Here is a 14,761-nt window from a genome sequence, read left to right as displayed (position 1 = left end):
TGATGCGGGGCTCGATCCCACGACCCTGAGATCATGACCCAAGTTGAAGGCAGTGGCCCAACCCACTGAGCCACCCAGGTGCCCCCCTTCTGTCTCTTTGAAGTCTGCACTGTGCCGTGCTCCATCCCCACATCCCCATCTCTGCATGGGACTGGGGATTAGATTTGAAGGCATAACCCATGGAGCAGTCGCTTTTTTAAAGCTTAAAAAAAAAAAACAACTTTATTGAAGTATCACTTATGTACAATTCAATGATTGTTGACCAGTGTATGTACCCTTGTAATCGGTATAGACATTTCCATCATCACAAGGTGCCTTCTCAGTCCGCACCCTCAAACCCCGGCCCTGGGGAGCCCCTCATCTGCTTCCTATCACTGTGGTTAGATCTGTCATTCCTAGAGTTTTTTTTAAATACATGGAATCCCAGGCTTCCGCTTGGTTAAGAGTGTGCTTATACACTGTCATACGCACAGACTAGAAGTGTCGTGGGAACGCAGTGTCCATGGACACCTAGGCTGCTTATAAAAGTGCTACCTATCTCTGCTGATAAATGAGAAGTTGGGCCGGAGTTCAACTGCTAGGACCCAGGGAGCGGGCTGCTTGCAATGGCCTAGTTCACATCTGCCTGTTTTGTGCAGGCTGTTGCTTCTCCGTGTACAACAGAGGGGGTAGAATAGTCCATTGCCCCCCCGCACCCTGTAATCTGGTATCCAAGGAGCACAATAGGGGCGCCAAACCTGTGGAGCCCCGGCCGTAGCTTGGTAGAAGGCGGGGAGGACCCGGCGGTGGTGCTTTTGGGGATAGCAGAGCCTTGCTTCCATGTGTGTTTCTGTAGGTCCGAGGACTCGTTCAAACAGTACTTCAGTGAGATGCCCTGGCTCGCTGTCCCCTACACCGACGAGGCCCGGCGGTCACGCCTCAACCGGCTGTACGGAATCCAAGGTAGGCCTTCCTGACTCCATGGGGCTTCCCGAAGACTTGCTGGACTGGCTCACCACATCTTTGGCTTTTCTTTTAGAGGGAAAAGGACATCTTTATTTCCATAACTGTTCGTGTTCCTGGCTGTCTTAAAAATTACATGCTGTGAGTTCTACAGTGTGTAAATTATACCCCATTAAAGCCACTGTGTGTTTTTTTTTTTTTTTTTTTGAAGTACTTGTCCAGGTGGAACAGCCCCTTCTCAGCGCCTGACCTCATGTGCTCTGATGCGGTTGGGCTGTGGAGCCCTCAATCCCAAATGACGTGGGCAGAACCCTATCCTAAGGGTACCTGTCAGACAGACCTAGGAATGGTCTTTGGTTCCATCAGTGAAACGCTGAGTCTCCGTTTCCTCATCGCTCATTATAATGATCTGAGCCTCAGTTTCCTTATCCACAAAGTGGGCCTGATAAGTCCCTGCCGTGAGGAGTTTCTGGGAGCATTCTTAGGGTAAGGGATCGAGAGCATTTCCTCGTTCCTGAGGCACAGTAGTGAGGGCTGAGTGGCTGGGACTTGTAGGTGAGAAAACTCATTTCCTGAGAGTGTTGAAAACTAGGACTTAAAGTACTAATCATGTGTGTTTTCTGGGAATAACGGTTATTAAGTGAGGCAAACTGTGTTTTTATTCTCTATTATGTGACTATCTTCTTCCCAGCCTTCACCCGGCTGGCTTTTCTCTTGATAAAGCACTTAACTGACCTATTAAGAATTAAATGCATTCTTCTATGTCAATTATATCTCAATTTTAAAAAAAGGATTAAACTCATTTCCTTGGTAGCCATAGTACCAGGTCCCGGTTAGCCCTAGGCAGACACAGCTAATATTTGAGTTCTCAGTGCTTCTTGTGTTATAGGGAGTAGGAGGGGGAAGAAAAAAGGCAAATCAAAATTTAGCCACAAATTCCACAGCTTAGAGGGGACTCATAAGGTTCTTTGAGCTTTTTCTTTACCATTTAGAGAAAGCATATGGCTTTGTTTGGAGCTAAGCTTTAAAAAAAAATGAACAGTTAATTTTAAGTCAATGCTTCTCCATTCCAAACGCACGTAAGAGGCCTCTAGGGAGCTTGTGAAAAGGCAGATTCAGATTCCCTGGGTCTGGCTACGAGTGGGGTTGAGATCCTGCCTCTCTAGCAAGCCCCCAAGTGACACTGATGCGGGTGGCCCAGGGACCACACTTTGGGTATTGATAAGCTAGGTCTTGTTGAAGCTAACCCTTCAGGATTGTGGAGGCTCATGCCTCCTTTTAAAAAATGAAATCAGTTCCCTTCCCAAACAAAAGCTTAGTGACAGATAGGAATTGTTTACTGGTCCAGAAGGAAGGGTACCGGGTTGAGTAACTTAAAGAAGATATCACAGGCTTCTTTCCTTCTCGCACTCTGTTTGCACAGAGACTTAAATCGCGCAGGCCTTGGTGTAGGAGCAGCATCTGTCGAGAGGAGTATCAGGAATGACCTTTGGCTGCTGGTACTGAACAGAGGGTTAAATTGCCCCTTTGTGAGGATAAGTGAAACTTCAGGTCTCTGAATTCTTTCATTCGTTCATTCGATAAGTTATTTACTGAGAGCTGGCTAGAGGAGGTCTGTTCTTCCTGGCCTGGGAGACACAGTCTTGAGTAAAAACAGACCCCATCCCTACCCCCAGGGTGCTTACAGTCCTAGACGGGAGGCTCATACCCCATCAGTCAATTGTACAAATAAATCTAAGTGCGATTGTGGGTGCTCGGAAGGAAGGTGTTCCCAGTGCCAGCGGGGCCTGTAACAGGGAATCCGGATTGGCTGGGAAGGTAAGAATATTATGTTCAAACGGAGATCTGGAAACCGTAGGAGTTTGAAATGTAAAATGGGGAGAAAGAATGTTATCAGCAGAAGACACAGAGGCCCTGCCGGTGTAGGGCTACTGGGAAAGAGCCAGGGCAAGGGTCCTCTGCTGTCAGAGTATGACAGGGAAGGACAGGGCTGGAGGGTTTTGAATGTTTTCCTTGGTCCCCCTTGTTCACTTAAAAAACACACCTTAGTCCTAGGATTCAGATCTTCACCCCAGAGGTAACTCTGTGTGTCGCTTAAAGGAAATGTGACAGTCTTACTCTTTTTTCTAAGATTTTATTTATCTACTTGTCAGAGAGAGAGAACGCGTGCGAGCACAAGTAGGAGGAGGAGCAGCAGGTGGAAGGAGAAGCGGACTCCCTAGTGAGCAAGGCCCCCCTTTGCAGGGCTCGATCCCAGGACCCTGGGACCATAACCGGAGCCAAAGGCAGATGCGTAACCCACTGAGCCATCCAGGCGTCCCATCACAATCTTATTATAACTGTATAGTGGGAAAGGGAAAGGGGTGCAGTCAGCCAGTGTGAATGTCCCTCACCCTCAGTCCCTGGGTTGTGACTAGATGTTCTTGGAGGGGCTCTAGGTGAGACTGGGTAGTTCCAGATCTTTCCTTAGTGATACCTGGATTTTGCTGCCCTTCAGTGCCCATGTTTACATGCAGCTGTGCCCTGCTTCTTCTGAGGACCACAGATTTCTCATCTTGGTCCTTGCAGCAATACAGAGATATTCCTGAGTTTTCTCTATTCTCTACTCCCCGTATACACCAGCAGGCGTCTTTGATGTGTGTCTTCCTCTGACTCCCCAACAAAGGCCCTTCAGTCATGTTCTGGCTTCTCCTGCCTCCTCTCTTCCAGCTTCTGTACATGTCTGTGCGCGTGTGTGTATTCACACACAAATGTGCACAAAACTTGACTCTGCGACATGCTTGGGCCGTGGAGCACACCCTCACAGATGACGGCGAGGCATCTTAGAGGTACATACCAAGAAGGATCTCAACTCTCCTACATCTACCAGGCCTGGGGCCTCTTGGATCTTTGCCTGGGGCATTGTTTCCTATTTCTTCTATTATTCCACTTTCACTGATAACCACCTCTCTTGTCTAGGCCACCAACAACTCAGCCTTGTCTCTACCTTCTGCTGAGTGACCTTGAACTAGTTCCTTATTCTCAGTAAAATTGAGAGGCTTCAGCGTTGGGCCTTAATAAATATTTAACAGATTAACTTGAAGGAAAGGGGGTAAATTTCCTTTTACAATAGAAAAGGTAACTTTTGGATGTCAAAAAACTTAAACAAAGGCAACCAACAATATTAATAACATGTATGGCAAATCAAAAATACCTTTCGTAGAAAAAGAGATTTCCTTAGAAAAAAGAGAGAATTGGGCACCTCGGTGTCTCAGTTGGTTAAGTCTCTGCCTTTGGCTCTGGTCATGAACCCAGGAGCCCTGCATCAGGCTCCCTGCTCACCTGGAAGTCTGCTTCTCCCTCTCCCTCTGCTTCTCCCCCTGCTTGGGCGCGCATGCTCGCTCTCTCTCTCTGTCAAATGAATAAATAAAAGCTTTAAAAAAGAGAGAGAATTTAGTAAAAACTATGTATAGGGTCTGAGGCAGGCCTCATCATCCAGGGCGTTGGTACGATAGGATCATATCATTTTCATATGACGTGAGAAACATTCAGCATAATTTACTTCCGTGATTTACAGATGAAAACACTGAATTTTTATCTATCTCATTTGCAAAGATCTCCCAGCTCCCCCACCCCCATCCCCACTAAAAGAGAATCCCTAGTGTAGGGAAGAGAGCAGACTGCTAGTAGAAATGTAAATCAGGACAACCTTTCAGGAGAACAATTGGCAATATACATCAAAGGCCTTTTAAAAATCTACAAAACCTTTAATTTAGAAATCACACTTGTAGGAATTTATGCTCAGGAAATTATCCTATAGTGCCCGGCAGAAGCTGAACTTCTCTTGAGCAAGTGGTGGATTTTGTTTTTAGTTTTTTTCCTTCATCTTTTGTGTATGTTGAATTTCATTATGGACCACATTTTTTTTTCCCCTGTAACCCCTAGAAAACCCAGAGCTTTAGCAACTTTGCAAAACTCACCTTTTTTGTTGCATGCCCTTGACCCTATTAGCTTCATTTACTCTTCCTGTTTTCCCTTCAGGAGGATATTTTCATCTGTTTTTATTGGCTTATATCACATACTTTTTAAGCAACCTCCAATCCTTTTTGGAAGAAAGGCAGAGTAGGTTTAAATGCATGGGAATCTATTTCTTGAACTCCCGCTAACCACCAAGCCTATGCACTGAGCTCCGTGGGAAATAGGAAACCAGAAGACTAGCCCGGTGCTGCCCTTGAGTGGACAGGAGGAGACTTACACTGGGGGAGAATCTCAAGAGCAGAGTATGATGATGTCTTGAGGAACTAGAAAGTGTTGGTCCAGTAAGTGCCATTTTGTATGAAGGCTTAGAGGACTGCCACTTGCCCCGGCCACCACAAGGCCACTCCATGCAGAGGCACATTCTTTCCCAGCCCGTGCCATCAATGAGTGGAATCTTTCCTTCCCAAGGTAGGGCCCTTTTCTGGGTGGGGGAGGTGGGGGGCGGGACGCAGGTGTTCCTGGAGGCCAGTGCTAAGGCTGTGGAATCACTTGAAACTAACAATTACCAAAAGATGGTCTATATCATGCATAGTCACTTAGGGTGGCAGTCTGTGCCCTCTCTCTCTGCTCCATGAGATGCCTCTGGGGACCCTGGGGAAGTGCGGCAAGGGTTGGTACAGAATAGCAGTCTCAGAAGGAGAGATCACAAGCTGCACTGTTCAAGGGCGCCCTGCAAACTGTTGGGCAGGGCACAGAAGAATTAAGTGGCTCACGTTCTGCCTGCCTTCGGCCGTCGGAGAAGGGAACACTCAGATTCCGCAGCTGCCAACCTATAAATATTACAGACGTAGGAGCCGCGGTTGTTAGGTGTGGCCTGGGCAGCCGGAAAGTGGCTGCCCAAGACCGAGGAGGAGGAGAATGGGGACTTCTTGGAGACACGTTGATCTGGCACCAACTCTTAAGGCCCTGGCAGTGTGGGGATGAGAAGCACGCTTGTGGTCGGGACTGCAAGGGGCTCTCAGTTAAGGACCAGCAGGCTGACCTGGAGGGGCGCTGTGTGCAGGCGAGCAGCGGGCAGCTAGCCTCGGTGAAAGAATGATATTCAGGCCGATCCCAGCTCCCACCAGTGAGCGTCCTCTGCCTCAGGCTGGCCTGCTGCTGCTCATTGGTTGGCTCCCTGGTATACAACCCCCTCTGCCCTCTGTGCTAGTCTCTCTTCAGGGTGGACCTGTCCCCTCTCCGAGCCCCCACCCCCTGCTTTCTTGCTCTCAGGTGTATAGTCTCCCTGGCACAGTGTTTGTGCTGACTGCCTCCTTGATCACTGACCTCTTGGGCGAAGCCTTAGGACCCATTCCTGAGGGCATCCTGGCAGGCATTGCCAGATGACCTTGATCCGTCTGCCTCTGGCCCCATCAAGCCAGACATGCGCTAAGGCACAGTGACATGAGAGTGTGGAAAGCACAGGATCCTTCTCAAGGCAGCACCTAGTGACGGGCCATGCAGCGGAATAATCTGAATTCAGATGAGACTCTGGCTTGGAGCTGTTGAACCAGGAAGGCTTCCTAGAACAGGTGGCTCTGGAGCACGAGCCTTTCAGAGTGGACGGGATTTAGGTAGAGAATGGCGAGGGCAAAGGTCAGAATAGGATGCCTGTAGTGTACTGTAGGGCAGAGTGGGCAGTAAGTCAGTGACACCACCTCCTAGCGAGCCTTGAGCACCATTCCGCACGTCTCCTTGATCTTGACCCGTTACACTTTGGAGCCTTTTGAAAGTTTTGATTAAAGTGGTGATCAGTGCCATAGTGACACTTAATCTAGACTAGAAGAGAAATCCCAGAGGGAGATCATCCACTGGTACTTCAGATGGACACAGTGAGCAACCCCTATGACTTGGCCTCACACCGGGATTCATGACAGGCCTACCTGTGGGGAGAGGGACAAGTGGCCCATGTGGCTGCTGCAGCCCAGAGCCCATCCCCCTGCGTCTTCCTCCCTCCAGCCTCACAGGATCACTTACGATCTTCTGCTTCATGGCATTGTTGGGGGGGGGCGGGGTTCCACGTGCATCAGGGGTCTGGTTTCTGTTGCAAGTGCCTGTTGTTGGTAAGTTCTTGTGCAGCAGGATCTTACTGATCTTACCAGCCAATTGCAAGTACAAGTTCCTTGCAAGTACAGACACTCCTCGGGGATGGCACAGGTTCGGTTCTAGACCCCATGCTAAAGCGATACCTCAGTAACAGATTAATTTGGGGGTTGCTGTGGGATGTTGTAGTCATCCAGGGCCAAGATGGCGGTGCTCGGGGAGGGAGAATGGCAGTGGGGGTGGCAAGACCAGGCAGGTTCTTGACAGAATTTGAGGATAGAGTCTTAGAGTTTGCTGACAGATTTGATGTGGGGTATGAGAGTGAGGGAGTGTCAGAGACGGCTCCATGGCTTCCTGCCCAAGCAGCCAGAAGGAGGCAGCCCCCGTCAGCGGAGTTGGGGGAGCTGTGTGTGCTGGGCGTGCGGCATGTGGCCAGCAGCCATATGGAATTCGGTTGAACGGTAGCTTAATTCTGACCATGCTGCATTTGAGATGCCCATTAGACACTCAGCTGGTGGTGTGGATTCAGCAGTCTGGCACTGGGAGGGAGATGGGCCTTGAGGTAGAAATCTGGCATTTCCCAGTTGTCCCGTAGTTCTAGATCAAGCCTAACATGGGCTGAGGTCTCGCAGGAATGACTGGGGATGTTGACAATCCACTGACCTCCCTATTCTCCTCTCGCTTCATTTGCTTTTGTTTTCAGACGCTTGGGGCTACCCCTAAAATCCTTTCCCCTTTCCCCTCTCCTTCCGTATCACCCATCTCCTATTTCCTGCCCCTCTGTTTATTGGGTTTCTCCTGCATCTCCTTCACAGAGGCTTGGTGCCCTAATACACCTGGAACGCCAGCATTCCTCCACACCAGGTTTTCCTGCTTCATCCCAGCATGTTGGATGCACCAACATAACCCTGGGAACCTTCCAGAAGATTGGCTCCACTAATGGGATTCATCCCCTGCCTAGAAGCAAGCCCTCATGGCTGTGGTCTGGCTTCCAAGACTCTCTGGAGTCTGGTCTCAAATACCTTTACAGCCCCATTTCTTACTGCTCCCCCGTGTACACCCTTCCCCCCACCCCCCAGCCCTGCCATCTCTCCTGGCCTGCCCCAGTGCCTTCCCCCCAGCGCAGACCTTCCTCTTGCGGCCTCCCATGCTCATGTGATCCCTTGCCACTTGTCCCGTTCCCATGTGTAGCTGCAAGGGCTGACTCCTTTCTTGTAGCTTGGCTGCTTCTTTAGGACAAGGAGTGGGGACGTGTAAGTTCCAAGCCAGGAGTTCTTTTCCTTCCTATCCTCCTTCCTCTCTTTCTCGTTCACTCAGGCTTTGCTTCAGGAATCATTTCTTGGGCATCTCCTGTGTGCTCCAGCCGGGGGAGGTGGCCAAGGGAAGCAGGAGGTGTAGTGAGGTTCCCTGGGCCTGGCACCCAAGCCGCAGGAAGTCTCTTCCCGACTCGCTGAGGTTGCGTGGGTCCAGCATCCGGGCTCCTTGCCCTCCACCTAGGATGGATTTTGCCTTTGGAGCCCTTGTAGTTCACGTACGTGGTGTGGTATCATTTCTTGAGTCTTGGAAGCAGGGATCTCTTTGCCAGGTGCACCATCTCTTGGTTGGATTTTGCTTGTTTGTGTCTGAGGATATTTAACTGCCTCCAGTCCAGCTCTGATACCTATGACCTTGATGGAATTGTCGATTCTTCTCTACTCATGATAGCATCATGGAACTCTGAAAACTATTTTTGATTGAATCCTGAGTATTTTCTGAGCTTTGTTTGACTCTCTGGTTACAATTCCGAAGTCATTCAACAGATGTGTTTATATGTATGACTGTATATTCTGGGCTCTTTTTACTTTTTAAGTAATCTCTCCCCCTAACGTGGGCCTCAGACTCACAACCCTGAGATCAAGAGTTGCACGCGGGGCACCTGAGTGGCTCAGTTGGTTAAGCATCGACTCTTGATTTCAGCTCAGGTCGTGATCTCAGGGATATGAGATCAAGCCCCACATCAGGCTCTGCCTTCAGTACGGTCTGCTTGCAGGTCTCTCTCTCCCTCTGCTTACTCGTTCTCTGTCTCACTCTCTCTCCCTCTAATAAATAAAATAAAAAATTTTTATTTAAAAAGAGTTGCACCCGGGACGCCTGGGTGGCTCAGTGGGTTAAGCCGCTGCCTTCGGCTCAGGTCACGATTCCAGGGTCCTGGGATTGAGTCCCACATCGGGCTCCTTGCTCGGCAGGGAACCTGCTTTTCTTGCTGCCTCTGCCTGCCTCTCTACCAGATTGTGTGTACTCGCTTGCTCGCTCTCTCTCTGGCAAATAAATAAAATCTTTAAAAAAAAAAAAAAAAAAAGAGTTGCACCCTCCACCAACTGAGCCAGCCAGGTGCCCCTACTCACAGCACTTTTTTTTCCTTCTTTTTTCTTTTTTTAATATTTATTTATTTGAGAAAGAGAGAGAGAGAGAAGGCAGAGAGAGAAGCAGGCTTCCTGCTGAGCAGAGAGCCTGACACAGGGCTCCATCCCAGGACCCTGAGATCATGACCTGAGCTGAAGGCAAGACACTTAACCAGCTAAGCCACCCAGGCGCCCCTACAACACCTCTGATACCAAATGTGTGTGGGGTTTTCCCTCCACACTCACCTCCTGGATTCTCTGACACCGCCTGGGTGTCCTAAAAGTCAGCTAAATTCTGGCACCATCTACTTGGGCTTAGTGTCTGATCCCACAGATCTAGCGCTCAGTCCTACCAGAACCCCCACACTTTAGACATTAATCATAAGTCTAGGCCTCCCATGCTTCTGACCAACCAGCCATAAATCAGGGGTGCCCATGACCCCCTCCTTGGGTTTGGTACTTTGCTAGAATGGCCCATAGAACTCAGGAAAGCAGTTGATTTATTCTCATGTTTATTGTAAAGGCTACAAGCCAGAAAGAGCCAGAGGGACCTGATGCCTAGGGTGTATGGGAAGGGGCACAGAGCCCCCACGTCCTCTGGGCACACCACCCTCCCAGCACCTCCACGCGCTCACCAACCCAACCCAAAGCTCTCTGCCCCCACCAGTTAGGGATCTTTATGGAGATTCCATTACAAAGATAGGATTGATTCAATCCCTGCCCATGGTGGATTAGCTCAGCCTCTAGTCCTCCTCTCCCTTCCCCCGGGGGCAGAGGTCAGGGGGCCCGGCTGGAAGTTCCAACTTTCCATTCAGGCCTTTCTGGCCACCAAACTCCACCTTCTGAAGCTTTTTAGAGGTCCGCAGCCACTGGTCACCTCACTAACATGCAAAGACACCATCATGCCAGATTCCAAGGGTCTTAGAAGCTCTTGTGTCAGGATCTGAGATCAAATGTTGTAAGACCAAGTATTATAACAGGAGGTCCCTCTCACCCCTTCCTCCCAGGAAATTACAAGGGTTTGGGGAGCTCAGTGTCAGGAACTGGGAATAAAGACCAATTGTGTGTTTCTTACTATATTAAAATATCACCATGTACACACAGTCCACACGTACACGGGGTCAGTAGAGGGTTCTTACCGTTTTGAGGATCCGGTCTTTAGCAAATCCTGCAGGGCTGTCTGGGAGAGCTCACGCTTCCTGACTGACTCTCTCTGTGTCCTGGGGTCTGTGTCTACTCCTGAAGCCGTCCGATGAAGATCAGCGCCCGGGACGTTCCCCTGCCCAACCCCCAACCGAGCCACCTCCACCTGGCCCGTGCCTTACAGGGACCAGGAACCCTGATCTGATGGTCACTTTGTGTATTGAGGCACATGAGCACAGAGCTTCCCTGTGTGATCCCAGCGAGCTCCAATGAAAACGATCATCCTGGAAGCTGGACCCAGACCTTGGCTGGGTTCCGAGCACCACCCAGCATCCCAAAGGACACATTTGCATAAGATGCCTTGTTGAGCTACCTGTGCAGCTGGCCGTGGCAGTGTACAGATCTTGAAGACTTTACCAGACCTGTGACTGGCCTTGATGAACTTGCATCTGCCCTGCCCAAGCCGAAAATCCCGTTCTTGCCACTGCTGCTGCTGCTGCCGCTGCTGGCGACAGGTCCCTGCTCCCTCTGGCGCTCTGGACTGAGCCCAGGCACTGTTAACCAGCAGCTTCACCAGGACACCTGGGCTCACCGAGGCCCTGGCGTTTCTTTGTCCCACGGGAGTGGCCCTTTTACTCAGTCCCAGGTCTCCCTACTGCCCCAGCTTCATGCAGCCTGGGAAGTTTGCAGCCCTATGAGCTGTTTAAAAATGCCTTTCTAAGAAAAGGGTTTAGACATACTTGGCAAAAGGCAAATCCCATTAGCAATTGCCTAATCCTGGCTGTCAGAGAACACTGTATTCTTTGCAAGGAGGCTTAGTGCCCCTTCTCTCCTGGGTTGGGGGCCCTAGCGTTTTGTTCCTCCTCTCCCCTCTGCTGGCCCCGACCTTTAGGGAGGGCAGACAGCCTAAGGGCTGTGTAGGGGACAGAGGGACAGATGCAGGTCCCACCTCCAGGAGAACAGCCCTGGAGTGGGATGGTACTTCCAGCCTTGGGGGGGTAGAGGGGGAGGGGGGGCAGGGGCGGCAGTGGGAGGACCCTGGGCAGCAGGATCGCCTTCTCTGGCTTCTCTGTCGCCCCCTTTCCCTCCTCTTCCTCTTCCCTTTCCCGCCTTCCTCTTGATTCTGCCATCCTCCTCCCTCTTTCCCAAACTTGGCCCTCTTTCCCGCCCCCATCAAAAAATGAATTTGAGGCAGAACCTATTGATTTTGTGCAGAAACAACCCATCTGGAGATCGTGTTTTTCCAGTGTTTTATCAGTGTTTTTTTCAGTGGAGGGTGAGGAGGGGCCAGTGCCAGTGTGTTTCATAGCCCTATCTCAGTGTTTGGAGGGCTGGCCCCGGAGCCCTGGGCCGGGGCGGGCTGGGCACTGCCTCAGTGTCCCGTTCTGGGTGTCTCGTTTACTTTGGAGAACATAAAAAATAAAAAGGAAGGACAAAGAGTAAGAATAAGCACCCATGTGGCCACCACCTAGAAGTGACCGTTTTGCTTCAGGTGTTGAAAATCTAAACAAATGGGTGTGTGAACACAGACAAAGGGGAGCCTCCCGTGCCGCCCCGCAGTGCTGGGCTCCCTCCCCAGGGGAAATGCTACCATACGTTTCATGTGTATTTTCGTAATTGGTTTTCATATTTTTACTGCCTATGTACGAATCCATGAATAATAAATAGCCGTGCCAGGTGTGTTTTTTAGAAGCAAACTTAAGTGCTGACATGTTGTAATACCAGTCTGTAACTTGCTTTTCTCACTAAACGTTCTGTGTTCAAGACTTCTTGTTGCTACTGATACCTGGTTAATTTCTCTGCATTGCCAAAAAGGGTTTCACCATGGGAGGGACTGCAGTTCACATAGCCTTTCCACTGTTGATGGACACTCCGTTGGGTCTGGTTTCTCTTTCTTAGAAGAATGGGACCATAAATGTCTTTGTGCCTCCCATCACAGACACGCGGCCCCAGTGGCTTGCGGGCTTAGAGGCCAAGTTCAAGTTGGCCAGAGCCATCCCTGCACCCTGCCTTGCGATTCTCCCGAGTTTCACCACCCAGATCAGCTGCCCTCTCCCTCCCTGGGCTCTCCAGGCAGGGGCTGGTTTGGGGAAGTCAGCGGGGAGTGCAGACAGAGCTGCTGAAGGAAACTGGCAAGCCATGTGGCCCAGGCGTGGTCTGTTTATGTCATCCTTGCCTGACTGCCCTCCAGTTCTTCTTTGGTTTTTATTTTTTTTTTTTAAAGATTTTATTTATTTATTTGACAGAGAGAGCTCACAAGTAGATGGGGAGGCAGGCAGAGAGAGAGAGAGGGAAGCAGGTTCCCTGCTGAGCAGAGAGCCCGACGTGGGACTCGATCCCAGGACCCTGAGATCATGACCTGAGCCGAAGGCAGCGGCTTAACCCACTGAGCCACCCAGGCGCCCTTTGGTTTTTATTTTAAGCTAATACACATTTATCACAACACCGGTTAAGAAAACTTAGATCTCTATCCCTCTCATCCACATTCCTGCCTTGCTACACACTTGTTTTTCCTGTTCTTAGTTCCTTTTGGTCTCTGTCCGCACGCATACGTACTTACCCAGAGCTGTAATCGCACACATGGTGCTGGATATTTGCTACTTTCTATTTAACTGTATTTTACAAACTGTTTCCTCCTTGCTGTAGTCCCCACCATGGGATCACGAGTGTTGCCCAGCCATGCGCCCTCACCTGCTCTTCCTGCCGAGGGGCTGCCTTTCCTCCATTTCTCTCTTCCAGCTCCCAGCAGTCTTTGCGTGACGACTCCCAGCCCCCTCAGATCCTATCGCCATCTAGAAGCAGAGAAAGAAAGCTCTCGGGGTGACAGCCTGCCCAGCTCCTGTCCCGCTGCCCAGAGTGCCATATGACTGAGCTCCCCAGTCCCAGGCCCCTACCACCGCCACCTCCTTCAAAAGCTTCTCTTCCCCCTGCAGTAGAAAAGCAGCCAAACTCAATGTAGGACAGGCTCAGGACACATGGCTTTGAGATTGTTTTAAAGACTCACAGATAGCTTCCTCCCAGGAGGAAACCATTTGGAGCAGGCTTTGAGGCCTTGCTCTTTCTTTGCGGGTTTTGAGGGAGACTGTGGAGGGGACGTGTAAGCACTGCTTGTGGGCCAGCCCGGCTGCCCAGGGCCGAGGGCTTGAGGCAGAAGCTCTCTCTAGAAGCCGGGGCGTGGTATGTTCTTCCTCTGCCCAGCGTTAAGCTTGGGATGGTGCAAGTAAATGGACACCAGCCCCATGCGTGGTAGACGTCACAGAGTTCCCGGAGTCCTCGCGACGTCGTTGACATTGTCTCTGCATTCTGTTTGTTCAGCTAACTTCCTCCAGCTAGCCCGGAGATTGCTGTTGATCTCACTAGGCTATGGCACCAGTCTTCCTTACCTCTGCCTTCCCAGGGGCCAAATAATCAACCCAGGGACAACCAAAACTAGCAAGAAGGAACCACTTTATAAGAAGAGCTAGCGCTGATGGATTATACTCATTTCTCTGCTCTCAGCGTTTTACACTTATACTCTTGTTCGCTCCTCACAACACCCAGCAAGAGAGGAGGAGATGGTCTCCACCCCCTGTGACAGCTGTGGAAATGAGGCTCCAGGAAGTTTAAGTGGGTGGCCTGGATCTTCCTTAGAATTCTCCCTGTGCTTTCCTTCAGCCATCCCGGCCAACCCAGACGGGAGCCGACGAGCTCCAGCAGAGATGAGGTGCTCCCTCTGCATTCCCTTCAGAGAAGCCCCTCGCTGGCGTGGAAGTTATTTCGTACAGAGGCATCGATTAGAAATTTTCCATTCCCTTTCAGTTTCCCATTAGAGGCTTTGCCCTATTTTCTCCTTAGAAGTCTCTGCCTGGGGGAACCTGCTTCAAGCGAGGGGAGTGGGGATGGCTTGCTGCAGTGAGGAGAGGGAAGAGGGGATGGCAGCCCCAGCCTCCCTCTGTAGCCTTGAGGAAGAAGTGGAGAAAGTTGTGGATGCTGGGGTGGGGGTCCCTTGCCTACTCGAGAGCGCCCCCACCCTCAGTGGCCAGGTAGCAAAACAATAGGCAGACCAGGGCTCCTGTCTCAGTGTGGTCACTTGTGGCCCGATGACCTAGGTGGGTGACCTAAGGGCTGGGGAGAGCCAAGGCCCGGACCGGTGCTGTTCCTTGGTGGAATCAGCTGAGGATGCCTCAGCAGCCAAGCTGGGGCTCCCATGTCCTTGTCCTGCTGGACCCCAACAGCAAGGACTTCAGAGTCTATAGTCATGGTAACGGAGAAGGCCC

At 50.7% G+C, this 14,761-nt stretch overlaps 1 protein-coding gene across 1 annotated transcript in view; it reads left to right on the top strand.

Annotated features, from left to right (window-relative positions):
* NXN (nucleoredoxin) overlaps window positions 1–14,761 on the top strand; it is a 148,580-nt gene that overhangs the window by 125,762 nt on the left and 8,057 nt on the right. Inside the window, exon 5 of the mRNA XM_032849371.1 lies at window positions 836–942. Coding sequence (XP_032705262.1) covers window positions 836–942 — 107 coding nt within the window. The remainder of the gene's footprint in view (window positions 1–835; window positions 943–14,761) is intronic.

Source organism: Lontra canadensis, unplaced genomic scaffold (assembly GCF_010015895.1).
Source record: "Lontra canadensis isolate GAN:19392208 unplaced genomic scaffold, GSC_riverotter_1.0 scaffold225, whole genome shotgun sequence".
NCBI classification, from domain to species: Eukaryota; Metazoa; Chordata; class Mammalia; order Carnivora; family Mustelidae; genus Lontra; species Lontra canadensis.
The sequence above is the reverse complement of the archived record's forward strand: the minus strand, read 5'-3'. Positions and strand labels throughout refer to the sequence as shown.